General features: G+C 42.4%; 1 protein-coding gene across 2 annotated transcripts in view; it reads right to left on the reverse strand.

Moving 5' to 3' along the window:
- The window catches only part of AKAP6 (A-kinase anchoring protein 6), a 374,968-nt gene that overhangs the window by 122,897 nt on the left and 234,485 nt on the right, over positions 1–17,586 (reverse strand). For both annotated transcript variants that reach the window (XM_082275684.1, XM_082275685.1), the window contains 2 exons: positions 13,548–13,690; positions 4,780–4,900 (listed from right to left, as the gene is read on the reverse strand). In XM_082275684.1, coding sequence (XP_082131810.1) covers positions 4,780–4,900; positions 13,548–13,690 — 264 coding nt within the window. The remainder of the gene's footprint in view (positions 1–4,779; positions 4,901–13,547; positions 13,691–17,586) is intronic.

Consider the following 17,586-nt stretch of genomic DNA (forward strand, 5'->3'; position numbering starts at 1 on the left):
CGAGTAGGGGTGTGACGTCACGTGCGTGCCCCGCCCCCTGCTCCTGACTGCGGCTCCCATTCAGCCGGGCAGCGAGTTGGGGCGTGACATTATGTGCGCGCCCCGCCCCCCTGCTGCTCGCGGCTCCTGGCTTGGCTACTGGCTCCAGGTATGTGGAGCACAAGGGGAAAAAGCAATGTGGTCCCCAGTTTCATAGCTGTACTTAAAGCTGATGAGAGGTTTTGAAAGTGATGGGCATATTTTGTAGTGCTCATTAGAGTGCCCCATAAAAAAAATGTGCCCATCAGAGTGCCCCCTAACATAAAATGTGCCCATCAGCGTGCCCCTTATTTTATGTTAAGGGTCACGCTGATGGGCATATTTTAGGTTAAGGGGCACTCTAATGGGCATATTTTATGTTAATGGGCACTCTAATGGGCATATTTTATGTTAAGAGCAACACTGATTTACACGTTTTGTTTTGCCCATCAGAGTGCCCCTCAACATAAAATATGCCCATCAGAGTGCCTCTCTAACATAAAATGTGCCCATCAGAGTGCCCCCTAACATAAAATGTGCCCATCAGAGTGCCCCCATCATAAAATATGCCCATCAGAGTGCCCCCTAACATAAAATGTGCCCATCAGCGTGCCCCTTATTTTATGTTAAGGGTCACCCTGATGGGCACGTTTTATGCTAAGGGACACGCTGGTGGGCATATTTTATGTTAAGGGGCACACTGATGGGCAAATTTTATGCTAAGGGTCACGCTGATGGGCACATTTTATGTTAGGAGTCACTCTGATTGGCACATTTTATGTTAGGGGCACTCTAATGGGTATATTTTATGTTAAGAGCAACGCTGATGGACACGTTTTGTTTTGCCCATCAGAGTGCCCCCTAACATAAAATGTGCCCATCAGAGTGCCCCTTAACATAAAATATGCCCATCAGAGTGCCCCCTAACATAAAATGTGCCCATCAAAGTGCCCCCTAACATAAAATGTCCCCATCAGCGTGCCCCTTATTTTATGTTAAGGGTCACGCTGATGGACACATTTTATGTTAAGGGGCACTCTAATGGGCATATTTTATGTTAAGAGCAACGCTGATGGACACGTTTTGTTTTGCCCATCTTTCTGAGTTATAGCACAGACTTCAGATTTGGACCTCGGCCCAAAGAAAAGTTTAGTGACCGGACCTCCTTGAATTTTAATTCATTACCCCTGCTATAGGGGGTGCTGCAGGAGCTTTTGCCACAATGTGAAAGTATGCTGAACATATAATTGCAGACTTGCCTAGTTTGTCCTCTTCCAGCACTGTCAGCTTTATCCTTCCCCTCACCGCTCTCCAATCAGTATGTTTTCTCTCTGGCTATTGGGCAGCTACTGATGATGTAACTCCTGTGTGTGCATGCTGGACTTAAATGATCGCCTTTTCTGGCTCCACTCTGTCTTACAGATGGTGGGAATGGTCCAGGAGTGTACCCTGCACTATACATGTGCCTCAGGCACTGAACACAAAAAAAACTGCTAGCATACAATGTCTCTTCTACAAAAAATACTCTGAAAAATATCCTATGTCAGCGCACTGTACATGTGTCCATTATAGCCTAGTCAGTCCTGGAATCCATATAATCCATATTAACCATAATATTCATCCATTAGGTATAGGGTAAAAAAAAAAAATCTGCAGCTTCTCTAGTAGAGTAAGGGTGGTCCTCACTGGTGATGAGAGTGGAACGTAGAGGGTGCATTCATGATATCTGTGTGGGTGCAGGTACAGGTGTGGGTTCAAGTAGGTGCATGTCCCCAAACCCACACTGTCTGTGTTTTGGGATACACACCTACACAGATGTCAAATTGGGAGCAGCGGCTGTGTCCATGTGGCCACTGCATCCCAACTAACCTGAATGGGACTGCCTGCACACGGATGAACAGAACAACTGTGCATTCTGTACAAACACAGCTCTTTGTACTGGTGTATACTTAAGTACGCCTATATGAACAAGGCCTTGGGAAGCCCAGGAAGCACTCTCATCTGAAGGGACTCTAGCAGCCATACGTAACATGTGTTATCTTTTCAGTGGGCCCAGTGCTCCAGTGCCAGGATTACTGCGTACAGCTCGATGGTTGCTAAGAAATCTCTGGGTGCCACTCATACATTACCCTGCTGAGACCCTTTGCTTGTTCACAGATGTTAAACTAATTGTAAGTAAAGAATTGCTGTTTTATTTATTAAAAACTTTCCGTTTTACCTTGAGCCCTCCATGTTCTTGCGTTACCAAAATAAAAACACTACCAATTTTTGTCACTTAGTTCTGCTTTAAGCACCCCAGGCAGTGTGGTAGTTTTCATCAACCCTTATTACTGATATTTTGGCCAGCTTTGTCTGCATGTAACTATAGAGAAAAATATAAATAATAGCAAAATAAGGAATTCATATACTAAATGCTATACAACTTTTATGCAAAAGCGACCCTTCAAAACAATTCTTTAGTGCAGCCCCTCCCCTTTTTTTTGTCCTACCTTAGGCACTTTACCCTCATTCTAATGAGATAATTATTGTGATAGCCAAAACCTTTATTTCAATAATTTCCTTACTCAAAAGCAAAATATTGGGCTGGTTGCTATGGCCTGCATCATCTTTTACTTGTACTTTCATTTTAGATATTTCTCCCTACTCCAAAATTCATCCTGCATTGATCAAGCAACCTCATATCAAAACAGTGAACACCATTCCACTGTTTATAAGATAGTAAGCCACAGATATGAGTGCTTGTTAGGTATCCCTACTGAGATATTACCGCTTCAAAGATAAAGCAACCCTATGAGATATTGCCGCTTCTTAGATTTCCCTACACAGCTGTTACTGTTTTCAAGCTATAACTGCTTCTAAAATATGCCTACTTTCATGCGCCAGCGGTGTGGCACAGCAGTAATGCTTGCTGTGTATTACACTGAACTACTGGGGGGTTTAATAGATTCCAAGCTATCCTTACTGAAATATAACTGCTTGTGAGATATGGCTACTCTCAGATCCCCTATGGTGTGTTGTAACTGTAAACCTACTTGTGTATAAGAAAAATCGGTGTATAGGTTTTATTCCAAATTTGAAGGAGTGTTGCAATAAACCTTTTTTTTAGGGTAAAGTTTTGATGTCCTTTGGAATTTTGGACATGGTACTATTTAATTAACCTGTTACAATAATAATGTAAATGTTTACAGCTCAATTAAACATTCTGTATCAGCTAAATATATTCCAGGTGCATCAAAACAAAAGATTTAAAAACTTGTACAGTTTATGTTCTTTAGAAAACAGTCACATCTTAAGTAAAAAAGGCTTTCCCTGTTAACACAGTGGTCTCTCTGCTGAGATCGGACATGCCCCTGCTGAATTCCAGGTAAAGCTCTCCAATCAGCATGGAGCATGAGCTATTTTGATTGGAGAGTTGTGACTCACAGGGGGCGTGAATTCTAGCTTCAATGATTACTCTCATGGCTTTGAGGCTCCAAGGAGGGAACCAATATCACTGTCCCTGCCTCATCTTGTTGGGGAGTCACCCCCTTCATTCTGCTTTCACCATCACATCAAATTAAATATACAAAAGGAAGAGAAATCTACTTCTAGATGGATTTGTCATCAGAATAGTCATGCAGCACTATTCATCTCTATTGAAGGTGCACCTTCTAAAAACTGCAGGTGAACCGCATCATAGAAGGTTTTTAAAAGATGCAAATGGAGTCTTCTGTCTCCTATATCATGATTATTAGTACTCTCATCTAGGCTGTTACAAATTAAAAATATTTTACCATCACACCTGTCCAGGGGAGGACTGGGTCAGGGGGCAGGGGGGCAATTGCCCCCCCCCCCCCCCCCGGCCACTCTGATGTCCCATAAAAAGGCTGCACCGCTTCTATCACAGACATGCCTAAAGGATTCCTGGTGAAAAGAAGTAAAAAGTCCCCACCGCTGACCTACTGAGTGCGGGATAAAGACAAAGACATAGCGCAGTCCTCCCCACAGCATGGGTGGTGTAAGCTGTGTCTGAGCAGAGGCTGGTGTCATGCCCCACTGGAGACTCTTCTCCTCTGGCCAGCCCCGATCGAGCTGTTCCAGCTCCCCCCAACCGCCCCTGCTGGCCAGGTCAGGAAACAAGATTTGGCCGGTGAGTAGAGAGTACCTGAAGCGGAGCTTCAGCCTGGAATGGGGGTCAGGTGGCGGCCGGAAAGAGAGAGAGTGGGAGGGGGGCCGAGTGGCTGCACCATGGGACTATGGTTTGTAATTGCCCCCTGGGCTGAAAGTTGCCAGTCAGCCCCTGCACCAGTCTAAGCAAAACACACAACTGTCATTCAATAAAGTTTACAAGCAGATATAATAACATCCATTAACACAGTTATGTACTCATAGAAATTCACAAATATATTTCCAAGTGACTAGTGTACTTATATTTTTTAATGATACCAGAATCCTGTGTTTCCCTACACAGTAGCACTTTGACTGAGATGGGGAGAGCCAGTAAGATTTTGCTATAGTGCATATGTACTGAAAGTGAACTTACTGACAGGTCTCGAGAGTAAAGCATGATGATGATCTCATCACTTGTTGCTGTTCCAGGCAAATAAAGCTACACTTTAACAGCCCCAATGAAAGTCTGAATTCTATCAGTTGTGCCAGAATAATAGCTTAAGGGCTTAATGGACATGCTGCAACTTTTATTTCCCCGGCAAGTATATCATCACAGGTGGCCAATATTATAGTTTACAAGCGTGGCTGAAAGTTAAGTAAATAAGAATCAACCTTGCACATCTGCAGATGCTGCTCCTCAGACGCCAGCAACCCAAGGCTGTTCTGCACCGTGGCTTCCATGTCCAGCAGCCAATCCCAGAACTCCATACATTCTGATTCCACTTCCTGGACACTGTAGGATGAAGAGGACATTTAACTAAAATGCATTTACAGAGTTATTCTTCAATGTAGACTTGTTATGTAAATGCAACAATATATAAAAGCTATGCCTAAACAGGCACAGCACTTACTTATCACACCATCTTTCTAACAGGGCCATTAGGTTAATAGTTTTCTTTTAACGTTTGCATAAAGATGTCCTTAAAGCGGCAGTAAACCCATCAATTTAACGGTTTCAAAAAACAGTTACATTCCCGGCATGCCCAGAATGCTAACTGTTACATTTGCTTGTGTCCTCAACCAAACTGTCAAACCATCAAATGGTTGCTGTCGTAACTGATCACATGTGCAGCACCATGGCAGTTGCAAATCCAACAGAGGCTAAGATGGCAGCTTCCTTAGCTAAAAAGGATAAGAGTATTTAGTTCTGTTTTAATTAATCTAGACAATGCCATAGAAGTCAGTCCTTTGCTGCTGACATGGTTGGATACTTCAGTAGTGAGAGCTCCGAGTCCCTGCCATAAATTCCTGATTGCATTATGTGTGTTCATGCAATTCTGACTAATTTTGTGTGTTCCAGCATCTACTCTAGCATCTTCCACAATATGAAACAACAATTAAAAAAATCCAAAATGGTGAGCAGGAAACCCTTTTATTGTCCACTGTCACATACTTCAACTTCCCAATATACTTCACAATATACTGTACAATATACCCTCCAATATACTCTACAAATAGATATTTTAAGCAACAGACAGCATGGATTCATGAAAGACAGAAGTTGTCAAACAAACCTGACTTATTTTTATGAGGAGGTAAGTAAAACCTTGGACAGTGGCGTGGCTGTGGACGTAGTATACTTGGATTTTGCAAAAGCGTTTGACACAGTTCCCCACACACGGCTAATGTGTAAGGTAAAGTCTACAGGCTTTGAAAGATCAGCTTGTAAATGGATAGAAAATTGGCTAAAAGATAGAATTCAGAGAGTAGTGGTTAATGATTCTTACTCTGAATGGTCTAAGGTTATAAGTGGTGTACCCCAAAGTTCAGTGTTGGGACCCTTACTTTTTAATATCTTTATAAATGATATAGGGTCTGGGATTAAAAGTATCATTTCAGTCTTTGCAGTGGAATAACTTCTTTACAGGATGTCTCCAACTGGGTGTTCTGGTAAATCCTAAGCTTAATAATAGCATGCAATGCCAAGCTGCAGTTTCCAAAGCAAGCAAAGTCATTTCTTGTAATTACAGAGGCATGGACTCCAGAGAGAGAGATGTTTTGCCCCCTGTGCAAATCATTAGTAAGACCTCATCTGGATTATGCAGTTCAGTTTTGGGCACCAGTTCTTAAAAAAGGATATCGGGGAACTGGAGAAAGTGCAGAGAAGGGCAGCCAAACTGATAAGAGGCATGGAGTAGCTCAGCTATGAGAAAAGATTAGAGGAGCTGAATTTATTTTCTCTTGAGAAGAGGAGATAAGGGGGGATATGATCAACATGTATAAATACATAAGGGGTCCATATAGTGAACTTGGTGTTGAGTTGTTCACTTTAAGGTCAACACAGAGGACAAGGGGGCACTCTATACATCTAGAAGAAAAAAGATTTCATCTCCAAATACGGAAAGGTTTCTTCACCCTAAGAGCTGTGAAAATGTGGAATAGACTCCCTCCAGAGCTGGTTCTGGCCAGCTCACAAGATTGCTTTAAAAAAGGCCTGGATTCTTTCCTGGATGTACTTAATATACAGTAAGTGGGTACTAAAATGTTTTTTTTTTTTTAGGTAAAGTTGATCCAGGGAATATCTGATTGCCTCTCGGGGGATCAGGAAGGAATTTTTTTTCCCCCTGCTGTAACAAATTGGAAATACAAAACAAAGAAAGGGCGCACCAGCCTAGCGCATTATCCTCAGCGAGTTTATTGAATCAAAGTAAATAAAAATCAACTACTCACAAACATCCGTGAAATTCAGGCACATCAATTCCATAAAAAACGCCTCATAGCAGAGGTTCAAAATCTCATTGGAAGCAGAGGGCTGACGCGTTTCGAGGCTGTGCCTCTTCCTCAGAGCCTGAGGCGGTTTTTATGGAATTGAAGTGCCTGAATTTCAAGGATGTTTGTGAGTAGTTGATTTTTATTTACTTTGATTCAATAAACTCGCTGAGGATAATGCGCTAGGCTGGTGCGCCCTTTCTTTGTTTTGTATTTACAGTGTTTGGTTGACCGCCCTGGTCGTAAGGGGCAGCAAGGCCTAGCCATAACGGATGCCAAGTATTAGCATGAGTTCCGGGATTGTGGCAGCCTGAAGACCAGGTTCTGAGCGCAGGAGTGGGGTGCTGTATAGCACTTATCGTTTTTGGTGTAACAAATTGGATCATGCTTTGCTGGGGTTTTTCGCCTTCCTCTGGATCAACTGCGGGTATAGGATTGTGTATATGGGATTGTATGATTGGGTTTTCATTCATGTTTTTTTTTTTCATTGGTTGAGCCAGATGGACTTGTGTCTTTTTTCAACCTGACTAGCTATGTAACTATGTAATAATACTCTCCTGAGTAACTCAGAAGTGTATACAGCCCTTTACTGGCATACAGCAGGGGCACAACTTCTTACTGGCTACTACTGGAATTTACCATCATGACATGTGCAATAAAGAATTATAAAGTTCAGTGTAATAAATTTCTACATGGTAGTTTATACTGTACATAAGATGGCAGAATCTTACATCGGCAGTGTCTTAAGAAAGATTTTGTGTAACAATAACTATAAATTGCAGCATTCTTTTGATGCTATGTGTGATTTAGGCCTTATGCACACAGGGTGGTTGCCCAGCTCTCCTAAATGCCTTTCGTCCAGGCAGCAGTGTTTTGGAAGAAAAAATGTTTGATGCGTGTAAACATGTCTTGATGGGTTTAGGCTCATCAAGTACTTGGACATTAATTCATTTCATTGGCCAGAATAATAACTTCTTATTTTTGCTCATGAAACAGCTATTTCTCCTGTATTTCATTTCTGGTATTCTGCTCCCCTAACAGACATCTTACAGAACCTCATTATTATTGCACTTATTTTTGTGAACTGATTGTTACCAAAAAAATGCAAAATTATATTATAAGGACAATCAATCTTTCCTGCCTTCGAATAACACTAATAAGATAAGACCTCATAGCCACACAATGTGATTAGAGGAGTGGGGAAAACGGTTACACCCCCCCCCCCCCCCCACTCTCTGTGTGGGTACTGTGGGATGGGGGACAATATTCCACAAAAAAAAAAAAAGAACAACAGGCAGCAGAAATAAAAACCTGGCCAGACTGTATCAACTGGGTGCCAGACTCATTTTTAAAGTTTAATTGGGGATGAAAATAACTTTACCCCTGCAGTGAGTGTCCCTCTGCACTGCAATGTTTAACTGGTTGTTTTGGCTAGAGGACAATAAATAAAGTGATATACCAAAAATATAATTTTTGCTAGGAAGACAAATACCGTAATTTTCATTATCTGATGGACTCCATGGCAGCATACATTTGGGTAGTCCCGTGCTCGCGCCTACCCTATAGGTCCCCACCCCACTGCTTCCATAGGAAATCAAGCCCTAAGTGCTATAAGCCTATTGGCTAGCTGGAATGACCCACCCAGCGATGATTCTGGATGATATCGTTGTCCTGCTGGTTCTGCTAGGGAGAGTGATAATATGTCCAAAATCTCAAGCTGTAGCTTGAGAGCATGCTTGAAGTATTCCAATATCCATGGCATGGAACCAGTTATCCTTGGTGGTCCCGCATATGGGAGGAACAAATCTTTGTTCTCATAGGATGCTGAAGCCACCTTGCGGCCCAGTATGGATATAAACCCTACCCATACTAGGCAGAATGCCAACAAGGATCCCTCATGGCACAATGCCCTGATTCTGGCAAACTTCCTGCTGATGATGTAGCTCTTCGCGAGAATGACAGCATGGCTCAATCGCTACTCCAACTGGATGGGAGATGATCCCACCTGGAGCTGTAAGTCACCAAAGGATCCTTTCTAGCCTAAAGCTTTAAACTTGGCAAACTTCCTGGCTTAAAAGATAGCCCTTAGAGTGCATGTCTTCATAGCTCAGTCTTTACCCAAGCAGGGCTGAAAAGAGATCTCATATGGAGCTGGCAAAAAAGTCCAGAGTAAGTAGTAAACCACGCATAGAGAGTCGTGGCTCTCTTTCGAGTCTCAGATGCAGCCCCCTATCAAAACATTGGATGAGTAAGGGATAGTCTACCCATGAGACATTGGATATGATAGGGACTGCAGAGATCTGCCCTTTAAGGAGAGCTTTATGATCAGTTGAAGTCCAGAATGTACATGACCAGAGGACTGAAGCAAAAGAAAACAAAGCAGTACAGATTAAACAAACTTTATTCAAATCCTTTTGTAGGATTTATAGATATTAGCTTGGAGAAACAACAGCCAAACCTGATCAGTCTCTTTCTTTCAACATGAGAAACTGGACGAGATAAACAAAGGTGGAGTATTCTTCTAACTTCATCTGCACTCTGCTCAGAAGGTCTCATCTTAGAGAAAGGACTTCAATCCGATAACCCAGTATCAAAAGCAGGAACCAAATCCTGTTTGGCCATTAGGGCATTGCTGCAATAATTGTCACCATCTTTAGAAACAGACCCCAAGAAACTGTATATGGATCAGACTGGAGGGAAAGCAATTAACTTGTGAGACCTTTCCTGATCTGTCACAGCATCTACACCTACCTAGGGCTACCTGTAGAAAGCTTTCCTGCTTGTAATAGTAAGGAGATGCTAGCAGATCTAACTCTGACATCTTGTCCAGAAATGAAATCCATTTGGAGGAACCTGGATGTATGAACCACTTGTTGCCCAATTGGGCCACAGAATATGGATTTTTCCCAGAAGTTCTGAATGTAGACTCAATGACATGATAGAGAGATTCTACTCCACCCAGATCACAGTCATCTCTACCTCTTCTCAGCGGACTGTCCCTGCAGGTTCTGACCTGCTCCCTGATGTAGGACACAACTGAGATGTTGTTCAGCCTCGTTGGAGACTAAAAAGCCTGCTGTCAGGTGACAAAAGGCAAAGGGAGCACGAAAGAGCTGGCCAGAATACCAGAATGTTCAAAACAACTTCCTGACAGGGGAGTTCTACTGGCAAAACAAGTTCATGACAGGGGAGATCCACTGGCAATAGCTCTGCAGCACAGAAGATTTATAACTGTTCCAGCACCCAAGGCTTCATCTGCCTGTTTGCGAGTCCTGAATAGCTGGATGAATGATCAATATTAAAGAAAAAAACCTATTTAGAACAGGAAGCCTTCTCCATTGAGCCTGCCTCTATATAGGGATCGGAGAGACCATGGTCCTGATCATCAGGCATTGAAACGTGGAAATACTGACAGATAAAGAGAGAGGAAAGTTAAGATTATTCAACATTCTACCACCAGTATGCTCTAGTGGCAAAAACAATGTATCCTGAAACATGATGAATTAAGCCCCCAGAAACACAAGGATTTTCATAGGAGTCAGATGACTCATTTTGAAAGACTAGTCAGTCAATCTCTTGCAGGGTTCTAAGAACTCCCTCTGTATTCTTGACAGGGATCCCTGTCTAGTGGAGGAGTGGATTGAGAACCCAACCAGCAGACATGTATGCTGCATAATGTCTTGACCCATGTAGAAACAGAGGTATGTCAGACTAGACAGTTTTGGGAGTTAGAAATAGACATCCCTCTGAGCCACCATAGTACTTCTCTTAAAATCCCATCTCATGAAATTAGAATTGCAGTTCCTACTCCTAGAGAGGGTAAGGTTGATGTTTGCTAGCAGAACTTGTGTATTGTTGCTGGAGCAAAGGTTTGCTTAAGAGGTGTCTAAATATTTAGCATGGTCTGAAGTGCTTGTCCTGACGGTCCAACCGTCTGAGACCACACCTTTACCCTCCTATCAGAAGAGGAGCAACCAGGTACTCATAAGATATGTATGAGTGGCACAATCTGAAAAAGACCAAAAAGCAAACTCTCCCCAGAAGTGGAGCTCTTTGCTGACTATTTGATTGAGGACTCTCTTTCATGCTTTCTGGACTCCAAGCAGGAACTGCGGGAGCAAACCTCTTTGGAGTTAGACACCAACTCTAGAACTGCAGTCTTCTTTTTTTCGGCAGACATTTACCTCTGAGGCAGGCCAGGCTAAATGCAGCTCTTAGCGATCAAATAAAGCTAGCCCTTGAAGGGACAGATTAACTCTTGCAATGCACACCAGATTGTTCCACTTGTCAAAATTATTCTTTAGGATAGAATTAATATTCTTCATCCCAGCTTACATTGCATTGGGAGAGAGGCAAGGGTTAAGACAGGTTCCCAGGCTGCAATGCAGACAGAAATATCCCTTAAGGACAAGTCCAACACAAAAAGTTACCACCCGAAGACGCTACACCTCCCAAGGACACTCCCAATCATCATGATTGAGTATACCCCTGAGGGACACAGCATCCTCCAATGACAACTCCATGCATACAGCTAATCAACCCAGTGCTGCAAGGTGTTGACCACTAAGACATTCTGCTGCTCTGGCCTTCTGTTTAATTTGCACCTCTCTTCTAGAACGAGCTTCTAGCTTAAACAACATAGGGAAAAAGGCAACACACTCCTTTGTAAGTGCTAAAATACTTGCATTGCAGGTACCACTGTAGGATCTTACATTTTAGGTATCCTAACAGCCTTACAAAAGGAAGGTACAAAAACCTGCTTATAGATCATCCTCATCCGCATCCTCCTTTTAAGAATTGCTTTAAGACGGTTAAAATGGCCAGTCTGCTGGTCCTGCAAGGAAAAGCTTGACATTGTCAGAGTAGTGAATCCTCGCACAGGGAGAGTTGCAAATGACTCCTTTAAAGGGGCCTTGACTACCTTTGGCAACCTGTTTGTTGCTCTCATCTTCCTCCCTGGATGCCTGAACAAAGCAGCACAATTCATACAGGGTTTTGCCTGCCAAGGCACAAGCACCATAGGCCCAGTTTATAGTATGCATAATACATGCAGATCTGGAGAGACATAATAGCAAGTGTCCATTAGTCAGCTTCCCATACACCGGCTCTAACAGGCCTGCAGAAGAACTGAGAATCCAGGAAACAGTACCAGTAAGGAAGACATTGCCCCCTCCAGCTGTAAACCTGCATAAAGCAGCTACAGCATATAGGGATTAGGCTGCAACTGCACAAGGACCTGTTGCAGTAAGAATAAACCCCTGCAAGTCTAAGGGAGAACTCCACATTGTTAAGAAACAAGAAATATAACACGTACAATTGCTACTTAAGCCATGTAGTAATATATTAAATAACTTTCCCAATTCAAATTGTAACTGTTGAAGATTCCTTAGCTGCCCAAAAAGACAATTTAACAGTTGTTTCTGTTTGCTAGGTGGGAAAAACCACTAAGGAGTTAACTGCTGCTAAAGGAATACTGACACTGCAGCTACTCACATCTGAGCACCGACTCCAGCAGGTGCTTAATCAAACAGAAAGCCGGGCTTGCTTAAACAAACAGATATCTGCTCAGGACGTAAAAAAGACAAAGGTAGGAAACTGCACCAAACTTTGATAAAATGCTGCAATGCACATTAATTACCCAAAGCATAGTTATCGCCATATGTTTTTATTTTGGTTATTTATTTATTTTGTGGAGATACTCCCTAACAGTCCACATGGCATCTGGTCCCTTCTGCTGACCTCAAGCCAAATATACCCATGTAACCTAGATCTCTTCCATAGGGCAACTGATGTAGCCGCAGGATGATCCGGATCCCAGAAGCAGGAACGCAGCTGCTAGATCTGAGTTGGGTACACTTAACGGCCATCCGCTATTAGTTGGGCTCCTGGTCAATGCAAATGCTCATCAATGGCAAAGCCCACTCTCCAGGCATCAATCCTTTGCATATGTGTTCCATAACATCACTCCATAGCTGGGGACTCAGTAGCCACTCAAGCCATCCTGGAAGACTTCTGGATACCAGAGGATGCTTCTGATATCCGCACAGCTGTCCCGCATGAGACCTGGCCACCGATAATTCCAAAAGGTAGGAAACTTCAAACAAAACGGTCCTTTGAGTGAGGAGGACAAAAAAGGAATGCGGCCTCTGGCTCAGCCTGAAAATTTATGGGATTGGGGTCTTATGGGGTAGGAGTGAGGGAGGGGCTACCCAAAGGTATGTGGCCATGGAGTCTGTCAGAAAAGATTAGTAACTGATGCAAGATAAAAATATTTGGACATACATGTGCCATGCTTTGATGGATCAACCCTTCTGTTTATTTTACTCCAGAGAATTGAACAGCTGCTATATGATATATATTGCAACTATTTAAAGGGACGTAATGTAATCTGATTATAATAATTGCACACCAATTTAAAAAGCTTTCTTAATAGACAAAGCGTACTACTTGCCAATAAAAATCTTACAAAGACTCCTAAGACACAAAGAAATATTTTGTATGAACAGCACTAAAACTGTGTCTTCTGCACAGTTTATTACACTTTTCTAGAATGAAAAGTTTCTTCATCTCAGATGGGTAACTTATTCCTACATTGCCGTGTGCTGGTCATCTATATTCCGGGAACATTTCCTTGCATGAGCTGAACTGAAAATACATAGAAATGTCCTCACCTGTCACATCTCATGCTACTTTTCAAAGGAACCGGGTCAGTGTGATGAGTAATCTCCGAATACTCTGTGCTGCTCAGCTGCAATGACATCTTAGTTAAAGCTTCTCTCTGAGCTTGTATAGAATGGGAAGAGTCGCCATTTACCTGAAGGGTACAGAGGAAAGACAGAACATACAGTGAGGGAGAAAGAGCATTGATCATCAGAGGGATCCAAAAAAAGCAGGAAGTTCAAAGTAAGCAGAACAGCCATAGAATGTATATGCTCTTGCTACATATTAAACCTATAGTAATCATCTGTTTATCTGCGATCAGCAAAACTACTTCTCTTATCCACAAACATAAGAAGTATGAAAGTGCAAGTTTGTTTATTATAAACTGCAAATAAACATGATACAATAAAACCATTCTGAAAACAAGGAAACATACTGTATTGCAATAAAAGAGATGTGAAACAATCACATCTTGCACAGCGCCCCTTGCTGGTAGATAGTTGTAAAGCACTAGTTTTATTTCATCTTATTTTCAATGGTATACAGTAAACCCCCGTTATATCGCAGTTCAGTTTTCGCGGTCCCGGTATTTTGAGGGTATTTCTGTAAGTCCCCGTTCACACTAAGGTGACCTGTGAGGCGACCTGGTCGCCTCACAGGTCGCCGTAGGTCGCCTCCCATAGGGAAGCTGCGGACCCGTTCTAATAGGAGCGACACAAGTCGCTCCGACTTAGAAAAAGGGTCCGGAGCTTCTTTGGGGCGACCAGGAGGCGACCGCCATAGACTTCAATGTTATGAAGTCCGTGGCGGCCGCTCCGAGGTCGCGGCGCGCTGCTCGCACCGCGACCTCGGAGGTCGCGGTGCGAAGTATTGTTGCTTGTATGTGAACGGGGCCTAAGACCTATTTAATATTATTTTATTGATTAAATCATTGTTAATTAAATATTTTTGTGTTTTCAATTGCTCTTACTATGTCTCTCAGTATCTTTTATGTGTTTAAATGTGTTCTATTTTTTTAAAAGTGTGTTTAAAGACCTTAAAATGCTTTTAAAAGTACAGAGAAAGTTATAAAAACATGCCTAGGGTGTATTTAAATAGGGTATTTCTATTTCACGGATTTTCACTTATTGCGGGTGGGTCTGGAACGTAACCCCCGCGATGGAGGGGGTTTACTGTATTAACATTTTTAAATGTTTGTATTCCAAAGACAAAACACCAAATGATATTGTACTTACTGCTTTTACTGTAGCATTTCATTTTTAAAGTAAGCAGATATTTCACAAACTATGTTTGAGCTATATTACGTCAGCATAACACATGCATTCTACAAACCTGCCAGTTTAAGTGGTAGTTTTTTAAAGAATTTGCATAGCCAATAATCCAGTGAAACTGCATGTAAATGCACATTTGTTCTGTGCAAATGAGAAAAAAACTATTGTTATTACTGTAGCCTTAGCTTTTTGATTGTAAATCATTGATTTTAAACAGAAAATACCGCATTTGGCCAACACATGGAGCTAAATACACTGCTCAAAAAAATAAAAGGAACACTTTTTAATCAGAGTACAGCATCAGGTCAATTAAACTCCTGGGATATTGATCCGATCAGTTAAGTAGCAGAGGGGGTTGTTAATCGGTTTTAGCTGGTTTGATGTTAATGAAATTAAAAACAGGTGCACTAGATGGGCAACAATGAGACAACCTCCAAAACAGGAATGGTTTTACAAGTGAAGGCCACCAACATTTTTTTCCCCTACTCATCCTTTCTCACTGTTTTTCACTAGTTTTGCATTTGGTTAGGGTAAGTGTCACTACTAGGGGCACGAGGTGATACCTGAACCCTATAGAGGTTGCACAGGCAGTCCAACTCTTCCAGGATGGCACACCAATATTTGCCAATACCAGAAGGTTTGCTGTGTCTCCCAGCACAGTCTCAAGATCATGCAGGAGGTTCCAGGAGACCGGCAGTTATTCTAGGAGAGCTGGTCTGGGCCATAGCAGGTCCCTAACCCATCAACAGGACCGGTATCCTTGTGCAAGGAGTAACAGGATGAGCCCTGCCAGAGCACTACAAATTGACCTCCAGCAAGCCACTGGTGTGAATGTCTCTAACCACACAATCAGAAACAGACTTCATGAGGGTGGCCTGAGGGCCCGACGTCCCCTAGTGTACCCTGTGCTCACTGCCCAGCACTGTGGAGCTCGAATTTCATTTGCCATTGAATACCAGAATTGGCAGGTAAGCCACTGGTGCCCTGTGCTTTTCACAGATGAGAGCAGGTTCACCCTGAGCACGTGTGTCACATGTGAAAGGGTCTGGAGAAGCTATGGAAAATGTTATGCTGTCTGTAACATAGTTCAGCATGACCGGTTTGGTGGTGGGTCAGTGATGGTCTGGGGAGCAATATCCATGGAGGGATGCTCAAATCTCTACAGGCTAGACAATGTCACCCTAACTGCCATTAGGTATCGGGATGAAATCCTTCGACCCGTTGTCAGATCCTATGCTGGTGCAGTGGGTCCTGGGTTCCTCCCAATGCCCAGTGCCTACGACAATGTCCAGCGTCATGTGGTGAGAGTATGCAGCCAGTTCCTGAAGGATAAAGGAATTGAAACATTTGAATGGCCCCCACACTCACCTGACCTATATCCCATAGAACGCCTCTGGGAAATTATGTTTCGGTCCATCCAACGCCGTCAAGTTGCACCTCAGTTTGTTCAGGATCTCAGTGATGCCCTGGTCCAGATCTGGTAGGAAATACCCCAGGACACCATTTGTCGTTTCATTAGGAGTATGCCCCGACATTGTCATGCATGCATACAAGCCCGTGGGGGCCATACAAACTACCATTTTGAGTTGCTGCAATGAAATTTCAGCAAAATGGACTAGCCTGCTGCATCATTTTATCATTTTGATTTTCGGGGTGTCTGAATTCAGCCCTCTGTAAGTTGAAAGTTTTAATTTCCATCAAACAATGTGGCATCCTTTCGTTCCTAACACATCACCCAGTCCATATCAGTATAGATATCCAGCATGATATTTTTCCCCATTGAGATCTGATGTGCTTTCAAAGTGTTCCTTTTTTTAGGAGTGTATAAGAATTTCCAAAAATATTTAGCTCCATTTAGTGCCCAAATGCAATAATTTCCATTTCAAATCTCAAAATTTCAAAATTTGCAAAGTTCACCTTTTGTTTCCAAATTCTTTCCATAGAAGTGCCTCCATGCCTGAGTATTCCTGACCCTCCTTTTTTTCATTCCTCAATGTTTGTTGTTATAATGCATCTACAATTATTGCTCATAAATAGCTAAATGTATTTGTAGATATACTGTACTGCATATAGGAGATAGATTTGCCATCTGTAATCAGCCTGTGCTCTTTTTTTTTGTATCATTGGGTTCCATATTTTTAAAAAATAAATAGCTTTATATTGAAGCTGTATATAATAACAGTTCCCAGATAACGATACAATTGCTGGTGCAATGAAGAGCATGTCTAAGGTTCTGCTTGACTACTTATCTATGAGTTCTTGATTAGGGAAGTGTCTTTGGGGGCATAGCGTCCTTTGAATGAGATCTGTTTGATTGCTTAGAGGTGAAAACATATCCCTGTGTCCCAAAACATGGGGTGCAGACTTGTGCTGATACCAATCTAGGGGGGTTAGTAAATGTAAAGAGGAAAGGATCCCTGCTACTCCCGACCAGCCCAGGTGAATAAACAATTAAAAGCAGCCTCAGCCTACATGTCTCCACCAAACTACACACCCTGATGCATTTTGGCTTGCCCACTGGGGCCTAATCAATACCCATTTACTAACCTCCAAATAAGATATCAGAATTTTGCTGGGGGTTGTCTGAGCATTTTTATTGTATTTAAAAGATACGCCAAATATTAGCATTTTTTATTCAATGTTTTTTTTTTTCAAGGAGTGAACACACAAACAAATGTACAGGTATTTATTTTTGTTTTTTTTTTATACGCGTGTGTACTTGTAAATTGCAACACTGGCAGATAGAAGAGGATATAGAAGAGTTTTACCCATGGCCTCT

The sequence above is a fragment of the Pelophylax lessonae genome, assembly GCF_965119305.1.
Source record: "Pelophylax lessonae genome assembly, chromosome: 13".
Taxonomy (NCBI): Eukaryota; Metazoa; Chordata; class Amphibia; order Anura; family Ranidae; genus Pelophylax; species Pelophylax lessonae.